The 20,913-nt window shown below is 40.5% G+C and overlaps 1 protein-coding gene across 3 annotated transcripts in view; it reads right to left on the bottom strand.

Annotated features, from left to right (window-relative positions):
- Positions 1–647: 647 nt before the first annotated feature.
- Positions 648–20,913, bottom strand: part of tchp (trichoplein, keratin filament binding) — a 525,906-nt gene continuing 505,640 nt past the window's right edge. For all 3 annotated transcript variants that reach the window (XM_059654959.1, XM_059654960.1, XM_048556464.1), the window contains 7 exons: positions 17,041–17,153; positions 15,804–15,870; positions 10,262–10,434; positions 9,203–9,284; positions 5,311–5,496; positions 3,893–4,036; positions 648–3,739 (listed from right to left, as the gene is read on the bottom strand). In XM_059654959.1, coding sequence (XP_059510942.1) covers positions 3,707–3,739; positions 3,893–4,036; positions 5,311–5,496; positions 9,203–9,284; positions 10,262–10,434; positions 15,804–15,870; positions 17,041–17,153 — 798 coding nt within the window. In that variant the 3' untranslated portion in view covers positions 648–3,706. The remainder of the gene's footprint in view (positions 3,740–3,892; positions 4,037–5,310; positions 5,497–9,202; positions 9,285–10,261; positions 10,435–15,803; positions 15,871–17,040; positions 17,154–20,913) is intronic.

The raw sequence follows: 20,913 nt of genomic DNA, 5'->3' as shown, positions 1-20,913 counted from the left end.
GCTCTAACTACCCCGGAACTTGGCATTTGACTGATTCTGTTTGTGTATTCTTCAGTGATCGTTCAAACTCCCATTTAGGCTCCAGAATTCCCTTGCTTAACTTGTACATATTTCCTTTGATTCTCCTTAAAGCTGACACCTGCAACAAAGATTTTATTCACTACTCCTAATATCACATTTACGTGACCTGCATTATTGATTTGATGGACGTCTGAGGCATCTTAGGTATTTTTCCACACTACATAAAATGCAAGATGTTATTGAGTTATACAGTTAAGAAGGGTTTCTGATTTGGTTGTTAACCGATCTCCAGCAGATCGTAGAAAAATGAAGTGCTGGTGAAGCCCAGCAGCTCTGGTAGTATCTATGGACAGAGAAAGAGAATTAACATAGAGTCCAGTATGATGATTCTTCAGAGTTAGGGTGGCACTGGGTACGCAACACCCAACCTTGAGACTGGGAAGAACAACCTTTGAGGGGTGGATTGCCTGACTTCTATCTGCTGGAAATCCTCCTGCAAATATTAATCAATCAGAGTAGAGGTACACTATCCGGTTTGGCGAAATATTCTAAGCCTGAGACATAATGAATCAGCACAAATAAATGGGACAGGGAAAAAGATGTGGCAAAAAAGTACATTAAACTACTTCACACCAGTGCTTTTATTCATAAAATAGCTAAAATATAAATAACATTCACAGCTTCAAATTGTAATCGCTTTTCTGTTTCATGATCATTGCCCTAAAATGAAATGTTGCAAGTACAAAGCATAGAAAACAAGAGCTGGAAGCTTTTAATAAACTTAAATGCTATATTACAAACATCAATAATTCAGTCAAAGCAAGTAAAGAGACACTTGTTGGCTTCCCAGGCTCGATTTCAGACCCATCAAGAGTACAAGTGAATTGGCAATTAATCAGTTGAATGGTTACACTAGAAGAGCTTTTAAAGGTTTTAACAGTCTGAAATTTAAATGGTTATAAAATACTCGAGTCTTGTATTAAATAAATGGCTAGTAACAGTCACTGTTTCTAATTAAGTAAAGTCACCTTTCACACACATTAGTTCCATCAACACCAAGTGGATAGACTGAGCGATGGGAACATTTTTGTAACAAGATTCAACTAACACTTAAGTCTCACATTGCTATTTACAAAGAGCTAAGACCTCAAAGCCTCAAGTTGCTCTATTTTCTGAAAGATTTGTTTAATTTCTGCATCAGTTCTGGTTTATTTTAAATTCTGACTCAGCAAAAGATTTAAAATCTTTTTCTAGTGTTGCATTTTGCCTGTGAAAGTGTGCTGAAGCAAGATTCCAAGATATTTCCAGAGGCATGACCCAAATGCCCTTTCCATGTTGAAAGGATTCATGCCAAATGAAATCTATCCTACCTTCAACTGCAAAGCAGCTACTTTAATCTAAATTGATACTTCACAACACTTCAGTCAATCAGAATCAACGTGCCAAGCAGTCGTTCTTCTATAGTATAAATTGCTGTGATCATTTGAATGTTTGGCATTGTCCTGTTCAGATCAAGACAAACAGTTTCAGTAACTTGTCTCTTTTCAGTAATAACATGGAGCTGTTCACATGGGCAACATTAAAATTCAACTAACATCTGCACTTTTGATCCCTGTTTCACTCCGGGCCTTTGATGTATTCCTATGACAAAAGTGACCAGTTAACCTACAACTGTGACCTATCCAGTCAACATCTTACCTCCCCAGTTTTAACTGGCAAATTATTTAGCAATGTATTACAATGGAGCAGCCTTGTGCTGGAATGGACGGTTGATAGCGTAGTATTTCTACCTTCTTACACACAGGAATGGTCAGAAGCTGCTTACTGAAAGTCAGAAATCATTTTAAAAATATTCAGAGCAAAGTTTGTGTGATAGTCAATGTATAGATATTGACTGGATGAATAACGTTAAACAGTTTCAGTTTGATAGTCTTTAATTTGAGGGATTAAACAGCACAGCAGGAAATTCCAGATGAGGATACTGGCTCTACTGAAATGTGGTCACTTACTTTTTGAAGACTTAGAGCTTGACTAAGTAAACTAAAAAGCTTAAAATTCATAAAAACATTATCACTAACCTTACATTGAGGAATGTTATCTAGAATCAGCTGTGTCCCCTAGATCATTAAATTAGAAATATTAATATTTTGCATCAATATTTAGATATCTACCAACAAGCTTACTATTCTTGTTCTGAAATTTCCAACTATATTAAATTTTGTTAAACCACGTTGACTCACCAAGTCTGAACTTTCTCCCTCGATACTTAGCCTCCCAATTCATTCCTATTTCACAGTACTCACGTCAATCTTCCATCTCTTGCAATCCCTGATTATCTCCTTTCCTAGTCCTCCAAACCCACTCCTCAATCTCTCCAATTGTTTTTCTCTTCCCTTCCACATTAAAAAAGGTGAGGGAACAGCTGGGAGAGTAGAATCAGGGTCACATAAAACAAAGCAAAAATCTTGTCACCTGATAACTAATGTGCTCACCCAGCTCAAAAATAAAACTGTTGCTGTATAACAACATTAATCCCTATTCTGGGAAGTGAGTGAGAAACTGAAGGCAATTGGGATATCAAACTGACGTCAACAGTGCTCCAGCGTACCCAGACTGCTAATGTAAAGCTCATGTGCATACTTTCAACAAGAATTAAAAGCCTTCAAATTTAAGACAATGTAATGAAATCTTTTGGCCCTACATAACTGGCCATTTGAATTTGGTGTTAAACAGCTTATTGCAGCCATAAACAACGAACAACATTAGGATAGTCTTGCAAAAATGAACAAAGTGCTGCATACATAAAAGGATCAGGGAGCTTTACGTATTGAAGATTTTACTATCTGGTAATGTTTTCTCAGCTGCCCGACCTCAAAGTTTCATATCTACCTACTGGTCAAATTTTCACGCACATTACTTCCTGTTGAATTGTGCCTCAGTTCCACATGATGAATCGTGTTGCTTGGTCAACATTGGATGAAGTGCACTTGAAACACATAGAGAGTTCTTTATTCTTCTGTGATCCTTCTTTTTCACTTATTTACTGGATGAATTGGACAAAGTTTGAAAATTTTAGGCTTCTCATTTCACCCTGGTGCAAATATTAGTCAAGACTGGGGCTCCCTGGTTAAGAGTCCATTAACCAATTTTGCGATTAACATATTAAGTCCTTGAGATGATCTATCGACATGACTCTTACTTGTGATGTGGGACACAACTTTATTTACTTGCTGCAAAACTGTTGGAATACACAGTGAATCAGAATGCAGATTAAAGGGATTGAGGATTATTTCTAGATTCTAGACAGCAGAATAACACAAATATGTGAACAAATCACTCAAACACCCACTAGAGAACAAACTATCCTCCTGGAAATGAGCAAGCACGAAGTCCCGTGAACCATTTATATTTAATGTGTATAATCACAGGCCATAGAGCAAGCGAGATCCTTAGACGTTTAATCAGCTCTGTGGTTTACATGAACTCCAGTCTAAATCTGAGTTGAGCTTCTCCTTTTCCTAAGTGCAAATTATCTACAACCAAATCGATCACAAAGGGAATGAAAACTTGCTCTATCTGGTTATAGTAATAGAATCAAGTATCAAGGATTTGGTTCAGATACTCAATCCATTCCAAGGCAAGACTCTATTTTCACAAGCCATTCTTGTATATCTCAGCTTCTGAGCTATGTCCAGGCTATTCTTGGTCGGTGGAACATCTAATAAAATAAAGAACAAGAGCAATAAAAATCAGGTTTCTACTTTTCTTTAAAAGACGGCTTAGCTTAGAGCATCAGCACCACATTAGATAGCATTTTGCCAACTCAGCCACTGCAGTGCTCCGGGCATCCATTATAATTGTGTATAGTTACCTTTGGCTCATATCCTCTCTGCCTCATCAGCTTGGCCTCATGTTGAAACATTTCTTCTTCTTGTCTTTCTACAAGCCTTTCATCATTTTTCTCCTCCTGTTGGCGTTGTAGCTCTTCCAACTCCTGCCTCCTCCGCTCTTCAACCTATGATAAAAATTAAAGAAGCGGTTATTAAAAACTGCATTTACCAGTCCTATAAGAGATAACAAGGTGTAGAACTGGATGAACACAGCAGGCCAAGCAGCAGAGGATCAGAAAAGCTGATGTTTTGGGCCTAGACCCTCCTTCAGAAATAGACGAGGGGAAGGGGGTTCTGAAATAAATAGGGAGAGAGGGGGAGGTGGATAGAAGATAGATAGAAGAGAAGATAGGTGGAGACGAGAGACCGGTCAAAGAGGTGGGAATGGAACCACTAAAGGTGAGTGTAGATGGGGAGGTAGGGAGGAGATAGGTCAGTCCAGGGAGGACAGACAGGTCAAGGGGGTGGGATGAGGTTAGTAGGTAGGAGATGGAGGTGCGGCTGGAGGTGGGAGGAGTGGATAGGTGGGAGAAAGGACAGGTTAGAGAGGTGGAGACAAGCTGGGCTGATTTTGGCATGCGGTAGGGGGAGGGGAGATTTTGAAGCTTGTGAAGTCCACATTGATACCATTAGGCTGCAGGGTTCCCAGGCGGAATATGAGTTGCTGTTCCTGCAACTTTCAGGTAGCATCATTGTGGCACTGCAGGAGGCTCAGGATGGACATGTCGTCTGAGGAATGGGAGGGGTGGTTGAAATGGTTTGTGACTGGGAGGTGCAGTTGTTTAGTGCGAACCGAGCATAGGTGTTCTGCAAAGCGGTCCCCAAGCCAGTCCTATGTTGTCCCGTACCTTTGTTCATTATTTATCAACAGCAAGAAAGAGCTTTGCACAGATTACAACAGAGATTACAAGATCTCAGTGGAATTAAAATAGACCTGTAGGACTTGCTATTGTCACATTAGAGTACCCTCATTGATCATTGACTATATGTCCACCCTGATTTCCCATTCTCCTGAAGATGCTAAAAGGTGGGAGGAAGGTAGGCAATGGAAATTTACTGCATATTTTTATTTTCTTTCTGCGAGCTTTGGCTTCTCCTGATTGTTCCACCAACTCATTGTGTAAAGAAACACAGGAGAGAACCTACATTTCACTGTCATTTGCACCACAGTGTGTTTCCCTGGTTCACACACCAAAGCCAAACTTAGCATGAATGTGACAAAAATCAACTAATTTCACTGACCATCTAAACAATCTTTGGTGCATGGTGTTCTCAGTATCTCCAAGGATCAATACACCCTATACACTGGCTCACTTAAATAATTAATCGCCAAAGAACATTCATCAGGACCACACTCAGATGATTAATCCTTGTTAATTAATAGATTTTAACATCAAACCTGTGCTGCAAGTTCCTGCTTGCGGGCAGTTTTCAGTTCCTCCTCTTCCTCCTTCTCACGCTTTGTCGTTTCTTTCAGTTCCTCTAGCTCCCGGATCAGATCTTCGCGACGCTGAACCGATTCCTCCTGAGCACGTCGATTCATGTCAAGCCTTTCCAGGACTTGCTGCTGTCGTCCTACAAGTACCTAAAGAGATATTCATATTAAATACTCTTTGTAAACTGTCCAATTTAGGCTTTAAGGTCAGGTAATGCCTATTTTAATCCATCTGGACAATTTATATCTTAAGCCTAACCTCATTACGCATGTGAGATTTCTTCCTCTTCTCACACCAGTTACTCTATGAACTCTCTGAGCAATTTTACCATCTAATACTATCTAGTTCCCTACAAACTCTGGGAAATTTTGGCTCATCCTTATTTTGCATCATTAGTAAACATGTCTGATTATTTCCAGCCATCTACACAGTTTCTTCAAGGGTTCCATTAATCTCCTGGAAAAGTAACATCAAAAATCATGACAGCTCCTAAAGAATTTTCAAGCCAACATGCCAAGGAGAAATAGCACATGTAGGAACAGTCTCAAGGACGACTATAAAGAAAGAGTCTACAGATGCCAGCTGAGCTGTAGTTTTGACTAACATCTAGTAATCTTTCAAACAACTTCAGGCAAATGGAAAAGTTCAAAGTTTTGATAAGGATCTGTAGCTCATGTTATGGGTGAGGTTGTGACTTGCTTGCCGAGCTGACTTGTTCTTGTCCATGAGCGAGAACAAGCCAGCTCAGCGAGCAGTCAACTGTGGATTTTGTCTCAAGAGTCTGTCTTAGACATCCTCAAAGTATCTTCCAAACCTGTGACCTACCATCTAGAAGGACAGGAGAAACAGATACACAGGTCATCACCACCTATGAACTTGAAACACAAACAGAAACTCAGCAGGTCAGGCAGCATCTGTGGATAGAAAGCAGGGTTAATGTTTTGGGTCAGAACTGAGAGTAGTGAGGAAAAGGGTGGTATACTGAAGTTGGGGTGGGGAAGGGAGGAAGAGTAAACGATAGGTAGTGATGGGGCCAGAGAGAGAATAATAATTCGACAGGCAAAGAAAACAGTAAAGATCAGCCTGGGAGAATCAACAGTTGCTAATAGGCACCATTAGTAGTTGGCAGTGGGTTGATTGTGGTGGCAGCCCATATGATGTCAAGGCCTGCTGTGTGGCGATGGGGGATGGGAGGATATGGAAGAAGGTGCTCAGACCCTAAAATTACTGAACTCTATATTCAATCCTGAAGGCTACAGGTTCCCCTTGCATGAAGCTTTGCTGGAGCACTGCAGCAAGCCCAAGACAGAGATGTTGGCAAGGAACAGAATAGCAGATCAAAGTGGCAGACAATCTGAAGTTCAGGGTCATTTTTATCAACAGAACATAGGTGTCCTGCAAAGCGATCACACAGTATGCACTTCTTCTTCCCATTGTAGAGGAGACCACATCGTGAGCGATGAAAACTGTAGACTGGATTGAGTGAAATGTAGGTACATCACTACTTCACTTGAAAGGCATGTCTGGGTCCTTGGACAGTGAGGAGGGAGGAAATAAATGGGCAGATTTACACCTTCTACAACTGCATAGGAAGTTTCCCTGGGACTGTGGGAGGGTGTTTGGAGTGGAGGAGGAATGCACCAGGACAACGTAGATTAGATTAGATTAGATTCCCTACAGTGTGGAAACAGGTCCTTCGGCCCAACAAGTCCACACCGCCCCTTGGAGCATCCCACCCAGACCCATTCCCCTATAACCCGCACACCCCTGAACACTGCGGGCAATTTAGCATGGCCGATCCACCTAGCCTGCACATCTTTGGACTGTGGGAGGAAACCCACGCAGACACGGGGAGAACATGCAAATTCTGCACGGACAGAAGCCCGAGGCTAGGTCCCCAGCGCTGTGAGGCTGCAATGCTAACCACTGAGCCACTGTGCCGACTGTCACTCTACAGACAACAACACCTTCTCATTGCAACAAAACAAAAAGCTGTCAGAACTTTCCAGTTTATGATTTAGACTTGAGGTTTTCAGGATTTTGTTTATCCAGTACATATTCTTTCCCAACCATTGTTGGGATAAAGGATATAAATCATGATCTGTAGTGGTGCAGTGGTAGTGTCCCTACCTCAGAGCCAAGAGGCCTGGGTTCAAACAACAAATTCAAGAATGTAGAGGGAACAGTCCCTGCCAAAGGCTGGCAAGGGAGGAGAGGAGAATAATAGCCTGGTGGTAAAATCTTGCAGGAGGTGGCAGAAATGGTGGCTAATGATCCTTTGGATGTGGATGCTGTTGGGGTAGTAAGTGCAGTTTGTTGTACAGAACTAGTGTATTACTAAAAAAAAGACATTTTATCAAAGATTTTCATCTTACACTCATCAGAGCAATTCACAAGAATATCAATTTAAGAGGAAAACCAACAGTTACACTGCACGACAAGAGAATGCTGATTGGTTGACAAGCCACTGGAGAATGCGCTGGTTGATTATGATTGACAGTTAATTGCCAGGGTTTACGTTTTCAATCAAGCAGGTTGACTCTGATTGACGAGGACATTGATTTGAGAAATTAACCCGTAAAATGGCTGTCACGTATTTTGTAGAACTGAAACAGGTGCAGTTCATGTATAAAAGATAACAAGGTGTAGAGCTGGATGAAGGAGGGTTCAGGCCCGAAACCTCAACTTTCCTGCTCGGCCTGCTGTATTCATCCGGCTCTACAGCTTGTTATCTCAGATTCTCGAGCATCAGCAGTTCCTACTATCTCAGTTCATGTACATATTCTGTCTGCAAAAAAAAACGAAAATGGACCCTCATCCCACCTAATCCAGAGGTGTGTAATAACATCTGTACATAGACTGATTAGAAAAATAAGGAGGTACCCACTTGTGACACAATGGCAACATCCCTACACCTGAACAAGGAGACCCAGGTTCAAGTCTCACCTGTTCCAGATGTGTTATAACAGGATGATTAGCAAAAATATGTGCCCTGTGCATTCATATGTGTAGCTTTCAGGAGACCCATGTGCACCACGATGCGAGTCCAACTGACATTCTAAAATTGGTTGTCAGCATAATTCTGCACACACAGGATCATCTAGTAAATGCTCTCTGAAGCGGAGTACCAATGTAAGTTTCACAAGCACAGGCTGGTTGGGTTTGGTCAGTATCTGGCTTGTTGTGAAAAGCTGTTATGCCAGATATGCAGTTTGTCTCACCAACTGCCCTGGAGTATTGATCAAAAGACACTTAGCAAACTCATCAGAACCGATCATTTGTTCTGGAGAATTTAATATTTTTAAATAATATGCCTGATTCAGAGGACCACATTCAAAAATGCAAGGTGGAATGTACATCAACACCATACTAACTTCTGAGGCTGGCTGAATCTATCCCCTACCCCTGATGGAATCAACCCCCCAAACCCAGCATTATTCCATTCAACCTGACACTACCCATCCTCATTCCAGCCAAACCCCAGCTTGGTACGAAATCCCACCCCAAGCCTACAGGAATTGACACCACTTCCTTTCTCATTCACTGTCAAAGTGTCTTTCAGACCTTTAACTCCTACACCATGGCAACAATTGTTGCAAAAAGTGGGGTTTCTTGGTCTGCAACCCCACTCCTGTGCTGAATAGATTTTTCTGTGGTTTCCTCTGATGGATACAGTCAGGAGAGCTAAGACTCGGAATCTTGGCCGACCGGTGAGTGAGTAATTTTAAGAGGAACGCAGACGAATCTGTTCCAATGGTAATCCGAATAGCTGAGCCAATATCTATTAAGGCAATAATCTGACATTTTCAAACAATTAATCTTTGCAAAGTCAAGTAACGAATGTGACCTCCATACCTCCTGCATTAAACGCATTCTCGCTTGCCTCTCTCTTTCCCACTCTTCTTCTCGTTTCTGCCACATTCGTTGAGCCTCCTCCCTGGAATCAGAGAGATCTGTTGCAAATTTAAAAGCCCATTTTGCATCCACATTTTAACTGTTGCAGTGAACTGATACACATTATAACAGCAATGTATTACATTGGAAGTTGAGAAAATCACCTCCATAGCAGTTGCTCCCATCCCACAGATTTATTCCTATGACACAACCAGAGCCAAGTCGCATACTATTTATAAAGGCTCTCAGAAGAAAAGGACATTAAAGTTACTTCCATTCCAAAAAGGTTCTATTCTAATTTACATTGCACCATCATAAATGGAAACATGACATGACTTTTGATTCCAAGATAACAAAGTGTGGAGCAGGCCATTATCTCTGATGATTTTTATATCCAATTAGATTTTTCCTTCCATTGAGTTGGAGAAAGTAAATGTACAAATTTCATTAAACAGAATATAGATTTTGATGTTGATGTACGCTCTAGGGAATGGCCTTTTAATGTCTGCTAAATATACTCGAATAGGAATTTATCTCAAAATCTGTTTGCTCTGAAAGCTCTGCGAGCTGCATTTCCGACTCTAGATTTGTGCTGCTGATCACAAGGTGATAGAGGATGGAACATGAGGGGGATTTAAAAAAACGTTAAAAGTTAAAGTAAACAAAAATTTCAAAAGTTCCCTGGGAAAAGCTGCAGAAAGTGCAACAGATTGAAACACTAATCATAAAATTAATAAAAATACTTGTTTGTAAATTGTCCTATTTTGCAATTTTGCACTGATTTGTATTTTGCTAGCAAATAATGGATTACAATTAGAGCACTCTTTTGCCAGAAACCACCCAACATCTGATGACAATATCATATAGATATAATGCTCATAAGCAAGTGGAAGGTTCAAATAATTCATCTGCCTACATTAGAAAGAAGGATGTAATAATCCCTCAATCCCTTTCCTTCCAATACAATTGCTTGCCAACCAAATAAATGGAGGATTATCAGCTCAAATGATCATGTCAGACCTAAATATAGTGTCCAATTCCGCCTCACGCTCTCTCTCCAACTGAAGCTGCTCCTCAATGACTTTCTTCATCCAGGCAGCATTTGCTACGGCCTGTTCACGCCTCGCTGACTGCAATTGTTGGTCTGCCTCATCTTTTTCAATCAGGGATGCAAGAAATCGGCGATCCATCTCCTGAAAACAGAAAAATAGTACAAGGGAGCTGCACAGTGCAAAATGTACTAAAATCCATAAAAAGTTGGACATGGTATTCCTGAAAAGAATCCTCAGATGAATGATAGACCATTACTGGCAATAAAATCACTCAACAGTACAATGATATGTAACAGTCTTAATCCTGCAATCCAATCGTAAAAAAATACACGGCATTGTGCAACTGGTTCCAAGAGTAATGTTCACATTTCCAGTTACTCCAGACAGCTGTTTGAAACAGGAGGCAGTGGGTTAAAGGGAAAAACATAGACTGCTCCCCTACCCACTTGATCCTTTCCTATTTTTTCATTAGATGTCTGTCAACGCATGATAGGTAACAATTGCCTCTTGAACAGCCATCAACTATCCAGTTGATTTTAAGCTGGTCCCTGGTGAGTCACAAGGGTCTCTGAAGAACTCTGCTTAAAAAAGCCCCACAAACGCTAGCACAACACGTTTGAGGTCTGAAGTGTTACAGCAAGGAAGGGCAGGTGGCAGATCTACACTCCCAAATTTCCATGACAAGCTCCATGTTATCCCATTGTGGTATTGATAAAGTCAACATAAGCTACCATTAGGAGGAACAGTCACTAAGATTGCCCTTAGTCCTGTTAAAGGGGCAGTTACAGTAACATGTCACACATTCCACTCTCTGCCTTCCCCATTAAATGTACAGCAAAAGACACTGGAAAAAGATAAATAATACTTTGAGAGAACAGAAATAAAATAAAGCCTAATCACATTAGGTAATTACCTTCACTGAAGAGCCGCCAGATAATTGCTGGAAGAAGTTGCTCACTTTTAAATCGATTTTTACTTCATACCTCAGTCCTGCATTATTTTTAGATTCACACTGTACAGAAAAGTTCCACTGACCCATCGGGTCCGTACCAACAATAGCTAACACTAAAACGTACAAATGCCAATTTCCTGCACTTGTCCCATATCCTTGAATGTTACGATATTTGAAGTACTCATCCAAAACCTTTCTAAAGGTTCTAAGGTTGCCGGCCTCCACTATCTTCCCAGACATTGCATTTGATTCCCACCACTTGCTGAGTTATAAAGTCTTTTTCACCCCAAATCCTCTCTGAATCTCCTGTCCCTTACCCTGAAATGATGCCCTCTCATGACTGACTCCTCAACCAATGGGAACAGCTGCTGTCTACTCATCCTGTTCATACCCCTCATAATCTTATACACCTCAATCATGTCCCCAGTCAGTCTTCTCTGCTCTACAGAAAACAATCAGAACCTACCTAGTCTCTCCTTATAGCTCAAGTTCTCCAACCCAGGCAACATCCTGGTGAACCTCCTCTGTACCCCATGCAGTGCTATCACATCCTTCCTGTAGTGGGATGAGCAGAACTGCACATGTACTCCACCTGTGGCCTGACCAACACTGTACAACTCCAACACTACCTCCTTGCTCTTATACTCTATGTCATGACTGATTAAAGCAAGCGTCTCACAGGCCTTCTCAACTATCCTATTCACATGCTCTGCCAACTTCAGGGGTCTGTGAACAATTACCCCAAGATCTTGACGTTCCCCTAAGCTACCCTGTGCCTTGCCATTCATTAAATACTCCCTCATCTTGTTCCAAAAGACGTAGGAGTGGAAGTAAGGCCATTCGGCCCATCAAGTCCACGCCGCCATTTAAATCATGGCTGATGGGCATTTCAACACCACTTCCCTGCACTCTCCCCGTAGCCCTTGATTCCTTCTGAGATCAAGAATTTGTCGATCTCTGCCTTGAAGGCATCCAACGTCCCAGCCTCCACTGCACTCCGTGGCAATGAATTCCACAAGCCCACCACTCTCTGGCTGAAGAAATGTTGTCTCATTTCAGTTTTAAATTTACCCCCTCTAATTTTAAGGCTGTGCCCACGGGTCCTAGTCTCCCCGACTAACGGAAACAACTTCCTAGCGTCCACCCCTTCTAAACTATACATTATCTTGTAAGTTTCTATTAGATCTCCCCTCAACCTTCTAAACGCTAATGAGTACAATCCCAGGATCCTTTGCCATTCATCATACGTTAAACCTACCATTCCAGGGATCATCCGTGTGAATCTCCACTGGACACGCTCCAGGGCTAGTATGTCCTTCCTGAGGTGTGGGGCCCAAAATTGGACACAGTATTCTAAATGGGGTCTAACTAGAGCTTTATAAAGCCTCAGAAGCACATCGCTGCTTTTATATTCCAACCCTCTTGAGATTAATGACAACATTACATTCACTTTCTTAATTACAGACTCTACCTGCAAGTTAACCTTTAGAGAACCCTGGACGAACACTCCCACATCCCTTTGCACTTCTATTCCTTCCTCTAAAGTTCATCACCTTGCCTTTAACAGGTTTAAATACCATCTGGCCTGCCCATCTGACCAATCCATCCAATCTTCCTGTAACCTACAAACATCTTCCTTCCTCTTAAACATTCTATAAACTTGGTGTCATCCGCAAATTTGCTTAACATTCCCCCAACAATTTCATCCATATCATTTATATAAATAACCAACAATAAGGGTCCGAGTACTGATCTTTCTGGTACACCAACTGACACTGGCCTCCAGTCACTCAAACAGCCTTGTACCACTACCCTTTGTGTCCTAATACTAAGACAGTTTCTGCTCAATCTCGCCATGTTTCCCTGGATTCCAGATGCGGTTAGTCTCGACTATATGTGGCATGCCTCCTGTGCCTATCAATGTGTTGTTCCTATTCAGTGGTGCTGCCTATGAGCTTGGCCATTCTCAATGAAATGAGTTGAAAGCACTGAGTCATTGTGGAGCACGTGAGCTGAACAGACATCTCCATTCTCATCTCATGACATGATGGCTCAGGTTACTTTGACATGTGGACACACATCTCACGTTAACTCCTCACAATGAGATATTAATTTTGTGACCCCTCAGATTTGAAGACCATATCCTGCTGACACACAGGGAGAATGAAAAAGGGAAGAGGATGGCAAGTGAGGCAGATTAGAAAAGCATGCAGTAGAAGGGAGGGTGAAATGAGAGGACGATGGAAGGACAGTAAGAATCATACAATCAATCTTTGCACCAATGGAAGGAGTTTCTCTCCACTGACATAGACCCGTCATGATTTTAAATATCCAGATCAATCTTCTCTTCTCCAAGAGAAGTAGGGCATCTTACATAATGTTCTGGGATTTAGATATTTTAGGCATGATAGAGAGGAATTTAAAAGAAGTGGGGGAGTTTCATTACTGGTAAGGGAGAACATCACAATTGTACTGAGGGAGGACCCGATGGAGGACTCATACAGTGAGGCCATATGGGTAGAGCTCAGGAATAGGAAAGGTGCAAATCACATCTTTGTGATTGTACTACAGTCCTTCCAACTGACAGTGGGTGATAGAGATGCAGATATGTGGACAGATTATGAAAATAAAATGTGAAAACAATAGGTTTGTTGTTGTGGGTGATTTTAACTCCCCTAATATTGACTGGGACTTGCTCAGCACCAGAGGTTTGGAAAGGGGGAAATTTGTCAGGTATGTCCAGGACGGTTTTGAAACAATGTGTAAATAGTCCAGCTAGGAAAGGGGCCATACTAGACCCAGTGTTGGGAAATAAGCCCAGCCAGGTGATTGAAGTTTTAGTCAGGGAGCATTTCAGAAACAGTGGTCGTACTTTCCTGTGAATTTTAAATAACTTATGGATAATGATAATAGTAATCCTCAGGTGAAAGTACTAAACTGGGGAAGGTTAACCACCATAATATATGGCAGGAACTGAGGAATGTAGATTAGGTATAGCTGTTTGAGGGTAAATCCACATCTGGCATGTGGGAATCTTTTAAAGGCCCGCTGATTAGAGTTCAGGACAAGCATAAACCTGTGAAAACGAAGGACAAGGATGGAAAGATTTAGAAACCTTGGCTGACAAGAGAAATTACAGCTTAATCAAAAAGAAAAAGGAAGCATAGGTAAAGTTTATGAAAATGAAGACAGACAGAGTCCTCAAAGAATACAAAGTTGCAGGAAAGATCTTAAACAAGGAATTAGGAAATCTAAAATGGGCTATGAAATGTCTTTGGCAAACAGGATTAAGGAAAATCCCAAGGCATCTTACACATATGTAAGCAGCAAGAGGGCAGCTAGGGAAAAGGGTACACAAGGGAAGGAATTCTTGCATGGAACCAGAAAAAGCAGGTGAGGTCCTTAAGGAATACTTTGTTTCAGAATTCATAAACAAGAAAGATGGTGAGCCTTGAGAGTGGTACATTGATATTCTGGGGCATGTCAACATTTTAAAAAAAAAAGGAAGTGGCTTTGGGCATTTTGAAAACCATTAAGACAGACAAGTCCCCAGGATTTATCTAAGATTGTTGAGGGAGGCAGCTGAGGAAATTGCTGGGGACTTGCATAAAATTTTTGTATTCTCTTTAGTTGCAGGCGAGTCCCAAACATCTAGAGAACAGCCAACACTGTTCCTTTGTTTAGAAAGGGCAACAGGGATTATCTGAGAAATTACAAGTTTGTAAGCTTTACATCAGTGGTAGGGAAATTACTGAAGAAGATTCTTAAGGATAGAATTTACTCAAGTTTGAAAAAAATATGGACTTTTTAGCGATAGGCAGCACAGATTTGTGCGGGGAAGGTCGTGTCTCACAAACTTGATCGAATCTTTTGTGGAAGTGCCAAATGTGACTGACGAGTGCAGTAGATGCTGTCCAAATGGACTTTCACAAGGCCTTTGATAAGGTTCCCCCATAGCGGACTGATACAAAATGTGAGGTCACATGGGATCTATGGTGAGCTGGTAAGATGAACACAGAGCTGGCTTAGACATAAAAGATTGGGAGTAGTGTTGGAAGTGGGGGATAATGGGAACTGCAGATGCTGGAGAAGCCGAGATAACAAAGTGTGGAGCTGGATGAACACAGCAGGCCAAGCAGCATCTCAGGAGCACAAAAGCTGACGTTTTGGGCCCAGACCCTTTTCACACTTTGTTATCTCGTAGTGTTGGAAGTAGGTTTTTCTAACCAGAGATCTGTGACCATTGTTGTTCCGCAGGGATCAATTTAGGACCCCAGTTGTTTGTAAACAATTCCAGACTCTTCCTAAATCCGAGCTATTTGTTTTCTCTGAGTCATGAATACACTAAGTTAGTTGCTCATTACAGTGCTTCACTTGGTCTGAAATTCAAAATTTCCAATTTTTTCCCTCTCTCCTGTCCTTTTCTCTGACCAAGTAGATTCAAACTATTTAATAACATTGGGCATCACAAGCAGGCTTGAGCCTATACTTGCCTATTGGTGTAAGACTATTACTGAAATATTTGAACTTTCAAATGCTACAGCAGAGGAACCCTTACCAATTCTTCTTGGATTTGCTGTGCGCGTCTTCTCATCTGTGTCTTGTACTGACGATTCAGTATCCGACTGTAAAAAGAAACAAAGAATGTGAACAAGTGCAGTACTTTCTGTTAAGGAAAGAAAGACAAAATATGAGAATTAATTCATTGAAGCAAAAATAGAAACCACAATGTTATCAAATTAGAAAAGCCTGTATCAAAATCCATCACGACACAGGCTGGAAGTCTCCAAGAAAGTGATGATTCTCCTTAGATGCTTCTATAACTTTTACTACTATTACAAATCTTAAACCAAGGAAATCTGGGAAAGAACGACTTAAGAAGTTTTAAGAGGCCGGTTCAAGACGGTAAGAACAAAACAATTCATGCATACAGTCAAGAAAAAGTATGGAGAGAGAAAGGATGAGACACCTAAAGTGGGCAAGATAATGGTTGCCAGAATGGTCAGCATAAACCTATCGGCATTCAATAACCGTTTGTTTCCCCAATGTCCACTGCATCCATTTTATGAAAAGAAACTGATTACATTACTCAGAGACGATTTATTCAAGTTATGTAGAAAATAGAAACTACAATGGTCCCTCTCATTTAATACTGAAGAAACTGAGGAGACTGAATATTATTTAAACATGGTTTATTAGAAATGTTAGAAAGCATAAAGTATCAGGTTAATAGAAATGAAGACCAGAACTGAATAGAGAATTAGTGGGCTAAAAACAGTGCAGTAGAAACCATCAGATCAGGCAGCATCTGTCAAAGGACAAACAGTTAATGTTACAAGTCAATAGGACTGTTTGATGTTAATGGTGCCTTTCCCTCCACACAAGCTTCAGCACTTTGATTTTAATTTCAGATCTTTTGTATCTGGAGTATTTTGCTTTTCTTGTAGAAGATTTTTGAGAATAGGTATGGGTAGGAGTCGCATGTTGCTGTTCCAATACAAGCCTGCACTGGAAATCCCCACATTTCCTATGCTGGTTGATCCATAAAAGATTGTAAAACATAACTTGCAAATTAAAGAATGCACTTCATCAGCCCTCCTCAAAATGGTTGCAAGCTCTTAAGGGCCACTTCAAGACGTCAAGGAGCAAATGAAACACGCCACATCCAAAGGTGCTGGGCAGGAGGGAAGAAGTGACACCCAGGAAAAAATCTTTAAAAATTACTAAAATCTTCAATACAGTCTATAATAAGCAACAAGCCAACTAATGGATTGCAATCCTGCTTTACTACTCACCCGAGCTCAGACTTCTTTCGTCGCTGTTCTAACTGTTTCCTTTCCTCTTCCAGATTTTCCAGCTCCCATCGTTGTTTCAGCAGTTTTTCCTGCTCTGCCTTGAGATTCTTGGCCTGAGAAAAAAGCATGCCTGTATTAAAGCAGAACTCAGCAAACACCTTCTAGCAATACTAATGTCTGTTGATGGAGAAAAGTAATACTGGACCAACACAAAGGCTGGAACTTTTACATGAACCAAAAAGTTTCCGTTTTTCACAATGTCACAGTTAGTTCACCTTGAAAAGGACTGGTATTTATACACATTACCAAGGGCTACTGAAATGCAAAACGAATGAGACCAAAGGTAAAACTTCCCAAAGACAAATTGGACGGAAATAGCTATATAGAGACGATCATCCACATTTACAAATTCATTCTCAATTTATGTCCTATCCCCTCTTGAAGATTCTATTTACTGCTGGAGACCTTTTTCTCCTGCACCATCAACCTTCAGGACAATTTTTTAAGAAGACAGACAGAACATGTTCAGGAGCTACTATACAGTTAATGGTAGGGCCCAGGGGAGTGTTGCCAAATAAAGACACCTTGGGTTGCAGGTGCATAGTTCCTTGAAAGTGAAGTTATAGGTAGACAGAGTAGTGAAGATGGCACTTGACACGCTTGTCTTCATTAGTCAGAACACCGAGTGTAGGAGTTGGTTTGTCATGTTTTGTCTGTACAGGACATTGGTTAGGCCACTTTTAGAATACTGCATGCAATTTTGGTTGCCCTTCTATAGGAAGTATGTTGTTAAACTTGAGAGGATGCAGAAAAGATTTCCAAGCATCTTGGACTGGAGGGTTTGAGCTATAGGGAGAGGCTAAATAGGCTGGGGCTTTTATCCCTGGAGTGTCAGAGGTTTACAAAATCACAAGGGGCATGAATAAGGTGAATAGCCAAGATCATTTTTGTAAGGTGGGGGGTCCAAAACTAGAGGGCATAGGTTTAAGATGAGAGGGGAAAGATTTAAAAAGGACCTGACAGGTAGCTATTTCACACAAAGGATGGTGCGTGTGTGGAACAAGCTGCCAGAGGAAGTGGTGGAGGCTGGTACAATTACAACATTTAAAAGTCATCTGTAAGCGTACATGAATTGGAAACGTTTAGAGGGACATGAGCCAAATGCTGGCGAATGGTTCTAGGTCAGATTGGGATAGCTGGTCAGCATGTACAAATTGGACCAAAGGATCTGTTTCCATGCTGTATGACTCTATGAGCACTCAGCTTAACACTGGTAATACGAGAAATAATGGAATCCATAATAATCAAGAAAATAAAAAATCAACTAAAAACTAAAAATTTAACACATGAAGAGTCAACATGGATTTTAAAAGTAAAAACTTTGCTTGGTTAACTTCAGTGCTTTTTTTTTGAAGAGCCAACAGACAAGGGCAACACAGAAGATGTAATCTACCCAGATGTCTAAAAAGCTTTTGTAAGAGCATTACTAAATTTGTTAACATATTAGTTTAGTGCATGCAGAACTGGGAAAGTGCAGCAGAATGGAAAGCTGCTGGCTGCGAAAGACAGAGTAGACATAAAGGCTGGCTATCCAGAATAGCAGATGGTGGAAAATATAATTCTCTAAGGATCAGCACTGGACCATTGTTGGTACCAATTATACAAACAATTTAGAGTTTGGAATCAAAAACGTAACTTTCTAAATTTGTAGTTGTCATATTAGAAAAGACAGTCAAAATGAAGGAGGTGTGCAGAAAATAACAATAGGACAAGACATCAATAAATTTAAAGAATGGGCACATCAATGGCAAATGAAATTCAATACAGGTATGAATGAAGTATTGCTTTTTGATAAGAAGAATAAAGTGGGTAATTATTACTTGAAAGATAAGATAGGTAAAAAAATAAATTAGATACAGACCAAATCGATCTGGGAGTACAAATAACTGAAAATTACAGAACAGCTCAGAAAGGCTGAGGTAAACCCAGTCCCAAGGTTTTTTGTAAAAGGACAGAATTTCAAAATAGAGACAATACGCTCAATGTGTGTTGAACATTAGTCAACCAGATACTGGGACGGATGTAAAAATTATTTATAAGACGATACTAGAAGTACAAGATGATATTTAACAGGAATGGATGAACCGCTTGGTCTCTTTGCTTCTGAAAGCTTTGAGTAATGAAATAAGAGGTATTTAAAAGTAGTAAATATTTTGATAGTGTAGAGACAGAAAAAATCTTTATATTTGAGGCAAAAAAACAAGCCCATCAATACTTAACAGTCATCAAAAATGCAACAGGGCATTCAGAATAAGCTTCTTTCCCCAACATTGAACTTGCAATCACAGGAAGTAGCTGACGTAGAGTGTAGGTGCATTTAAGGGGAGATCTGATCAGAACATACGCAGGATGTGAATACAGGGTTTGCTTACAGTTAAAGGAGGAAAAATAGGAAGAGGCTCAAGCATAATCTTTGGCCTTACCTACCTTGGCCAAATGGACTGTTTTTTTCTCGGTATGCTTCATGTAATTCTAGCCCACATATCTTCCCAAAGTATTACTATTTTGTACAGAAACTTAGACAGTCAGTTACTTAGCCACTGAAGGCATCCAGAAATACAATTCTCTTCATGGACTCCCATGGAATTGTAAACTGAAACTGCCCACTTGGCCTTCCACAGCACTGTAAAACGCATCCTATATTAATACATCCAACGATGATGCTGTGGCTTTCAAGAGGTTATTTTGTCCTTTATTTTGAAGAGAGGTTGTAAGGCAGATGTACCAAGTAGCTACTGAATACCACTTGAGGAAAAAACTTGCGATGCCTTGGGGTTTTTATTTAAAAAGTTGGATCAATGGATGCAGCCTGGCCAATTCTCACAGACTAGGCTTTCTAGTATTTGAGATAACAAAGTGTGAAGCTGGATGAACACAGCAGGCCAAGCAGCATCTCAGGAGCACAAAAGCTGACATTTCGGGCCTAGACCCTTCATCAGAGAGCTTGGGGTTTTTTTTTTTATAAAGTTGGATCAATGGATGCAGCCTGGCCAACTCTCACAGACTAGATTTTCTAGTATTTGTTTTAGGTTTTAGGTTTAGCTTTAAACAGAAGCTGTTGGGAATCTCAAAATTGTTGGAAGCTTCAGTGAATATCTCCTGGCTTCATCTTCTCTGGTTTGGAGAACTGCATGTGAGAATCTGTGTCCAAGTTTGCCTTTTTGACAAGGGGTCTGTTATGTTTCCAAATTGAGTTGTTTTTCTAAATTCCTTTCTTTGTTTATATTTTAACTACAATGGATAAATAAATTGTGTTTTGCTTAACATCATGTAGTTTAACCAGCCACAGTGCATCGGGAACACACACTACATTTGCCTTTAAAGTAGAAAATGTTAGGCTCTGGGCTATCTTATTAAAATATTTTGAGTGGATCTGGTCAGGTCCATTTCAATCCTAATCAACTAAACAGTCATCAATCTAACAGTAAACACGTACCATACTGATCAATTAAAATACTCCTTCGATTAATATGCAGGATCTGTCTTTAGCAGTGTCTTCAGGCCTATTAAATTTTGGACTTTTTTTAAACTCATAGATAAGTAAAACAATTTCATTACTTCATTTCATGCCCATTGATTAAATAGGTTAACGGTTTTAAGGGAATTCTCTTCTCTCCTTCTGCGTTCTTATTTCCCAAGGATCGCATGTAAATCATAGATTAGTGCAACACAGCAGAGTGGCTGACTAAATCAGCCGCTGAAAGTGGAGATGTGTCAGCTTTACTTATAATCAGTCTTCTTAATGCCATTGCATAGCAAAACAACACTCAATTCATCATGTCACTCATCCGCTTCAATTTACCCATCCATCAT

Source organism: Stegostoma tigrinum, chromosome 26, assembly GCF_030684315.1.
Source record: "Stegostoma tigrinum isolate sSteTig4 chromosome 26, sSteTig4.hap1, whole genome shotgun sequence".
In the NCBI taxonomy this organism is placed as follows: Eukaryota; Metazoa; Chordata; class Chondrichthyes; order Orectolobiformes; family Stegostomatidae; genus Stegostoma; species Stegostoma tigrinum.
Note: the sequence above shows the minus strand (reverse complement) of the source record. Positions and strands in the feature narration are given on the sequence as shown.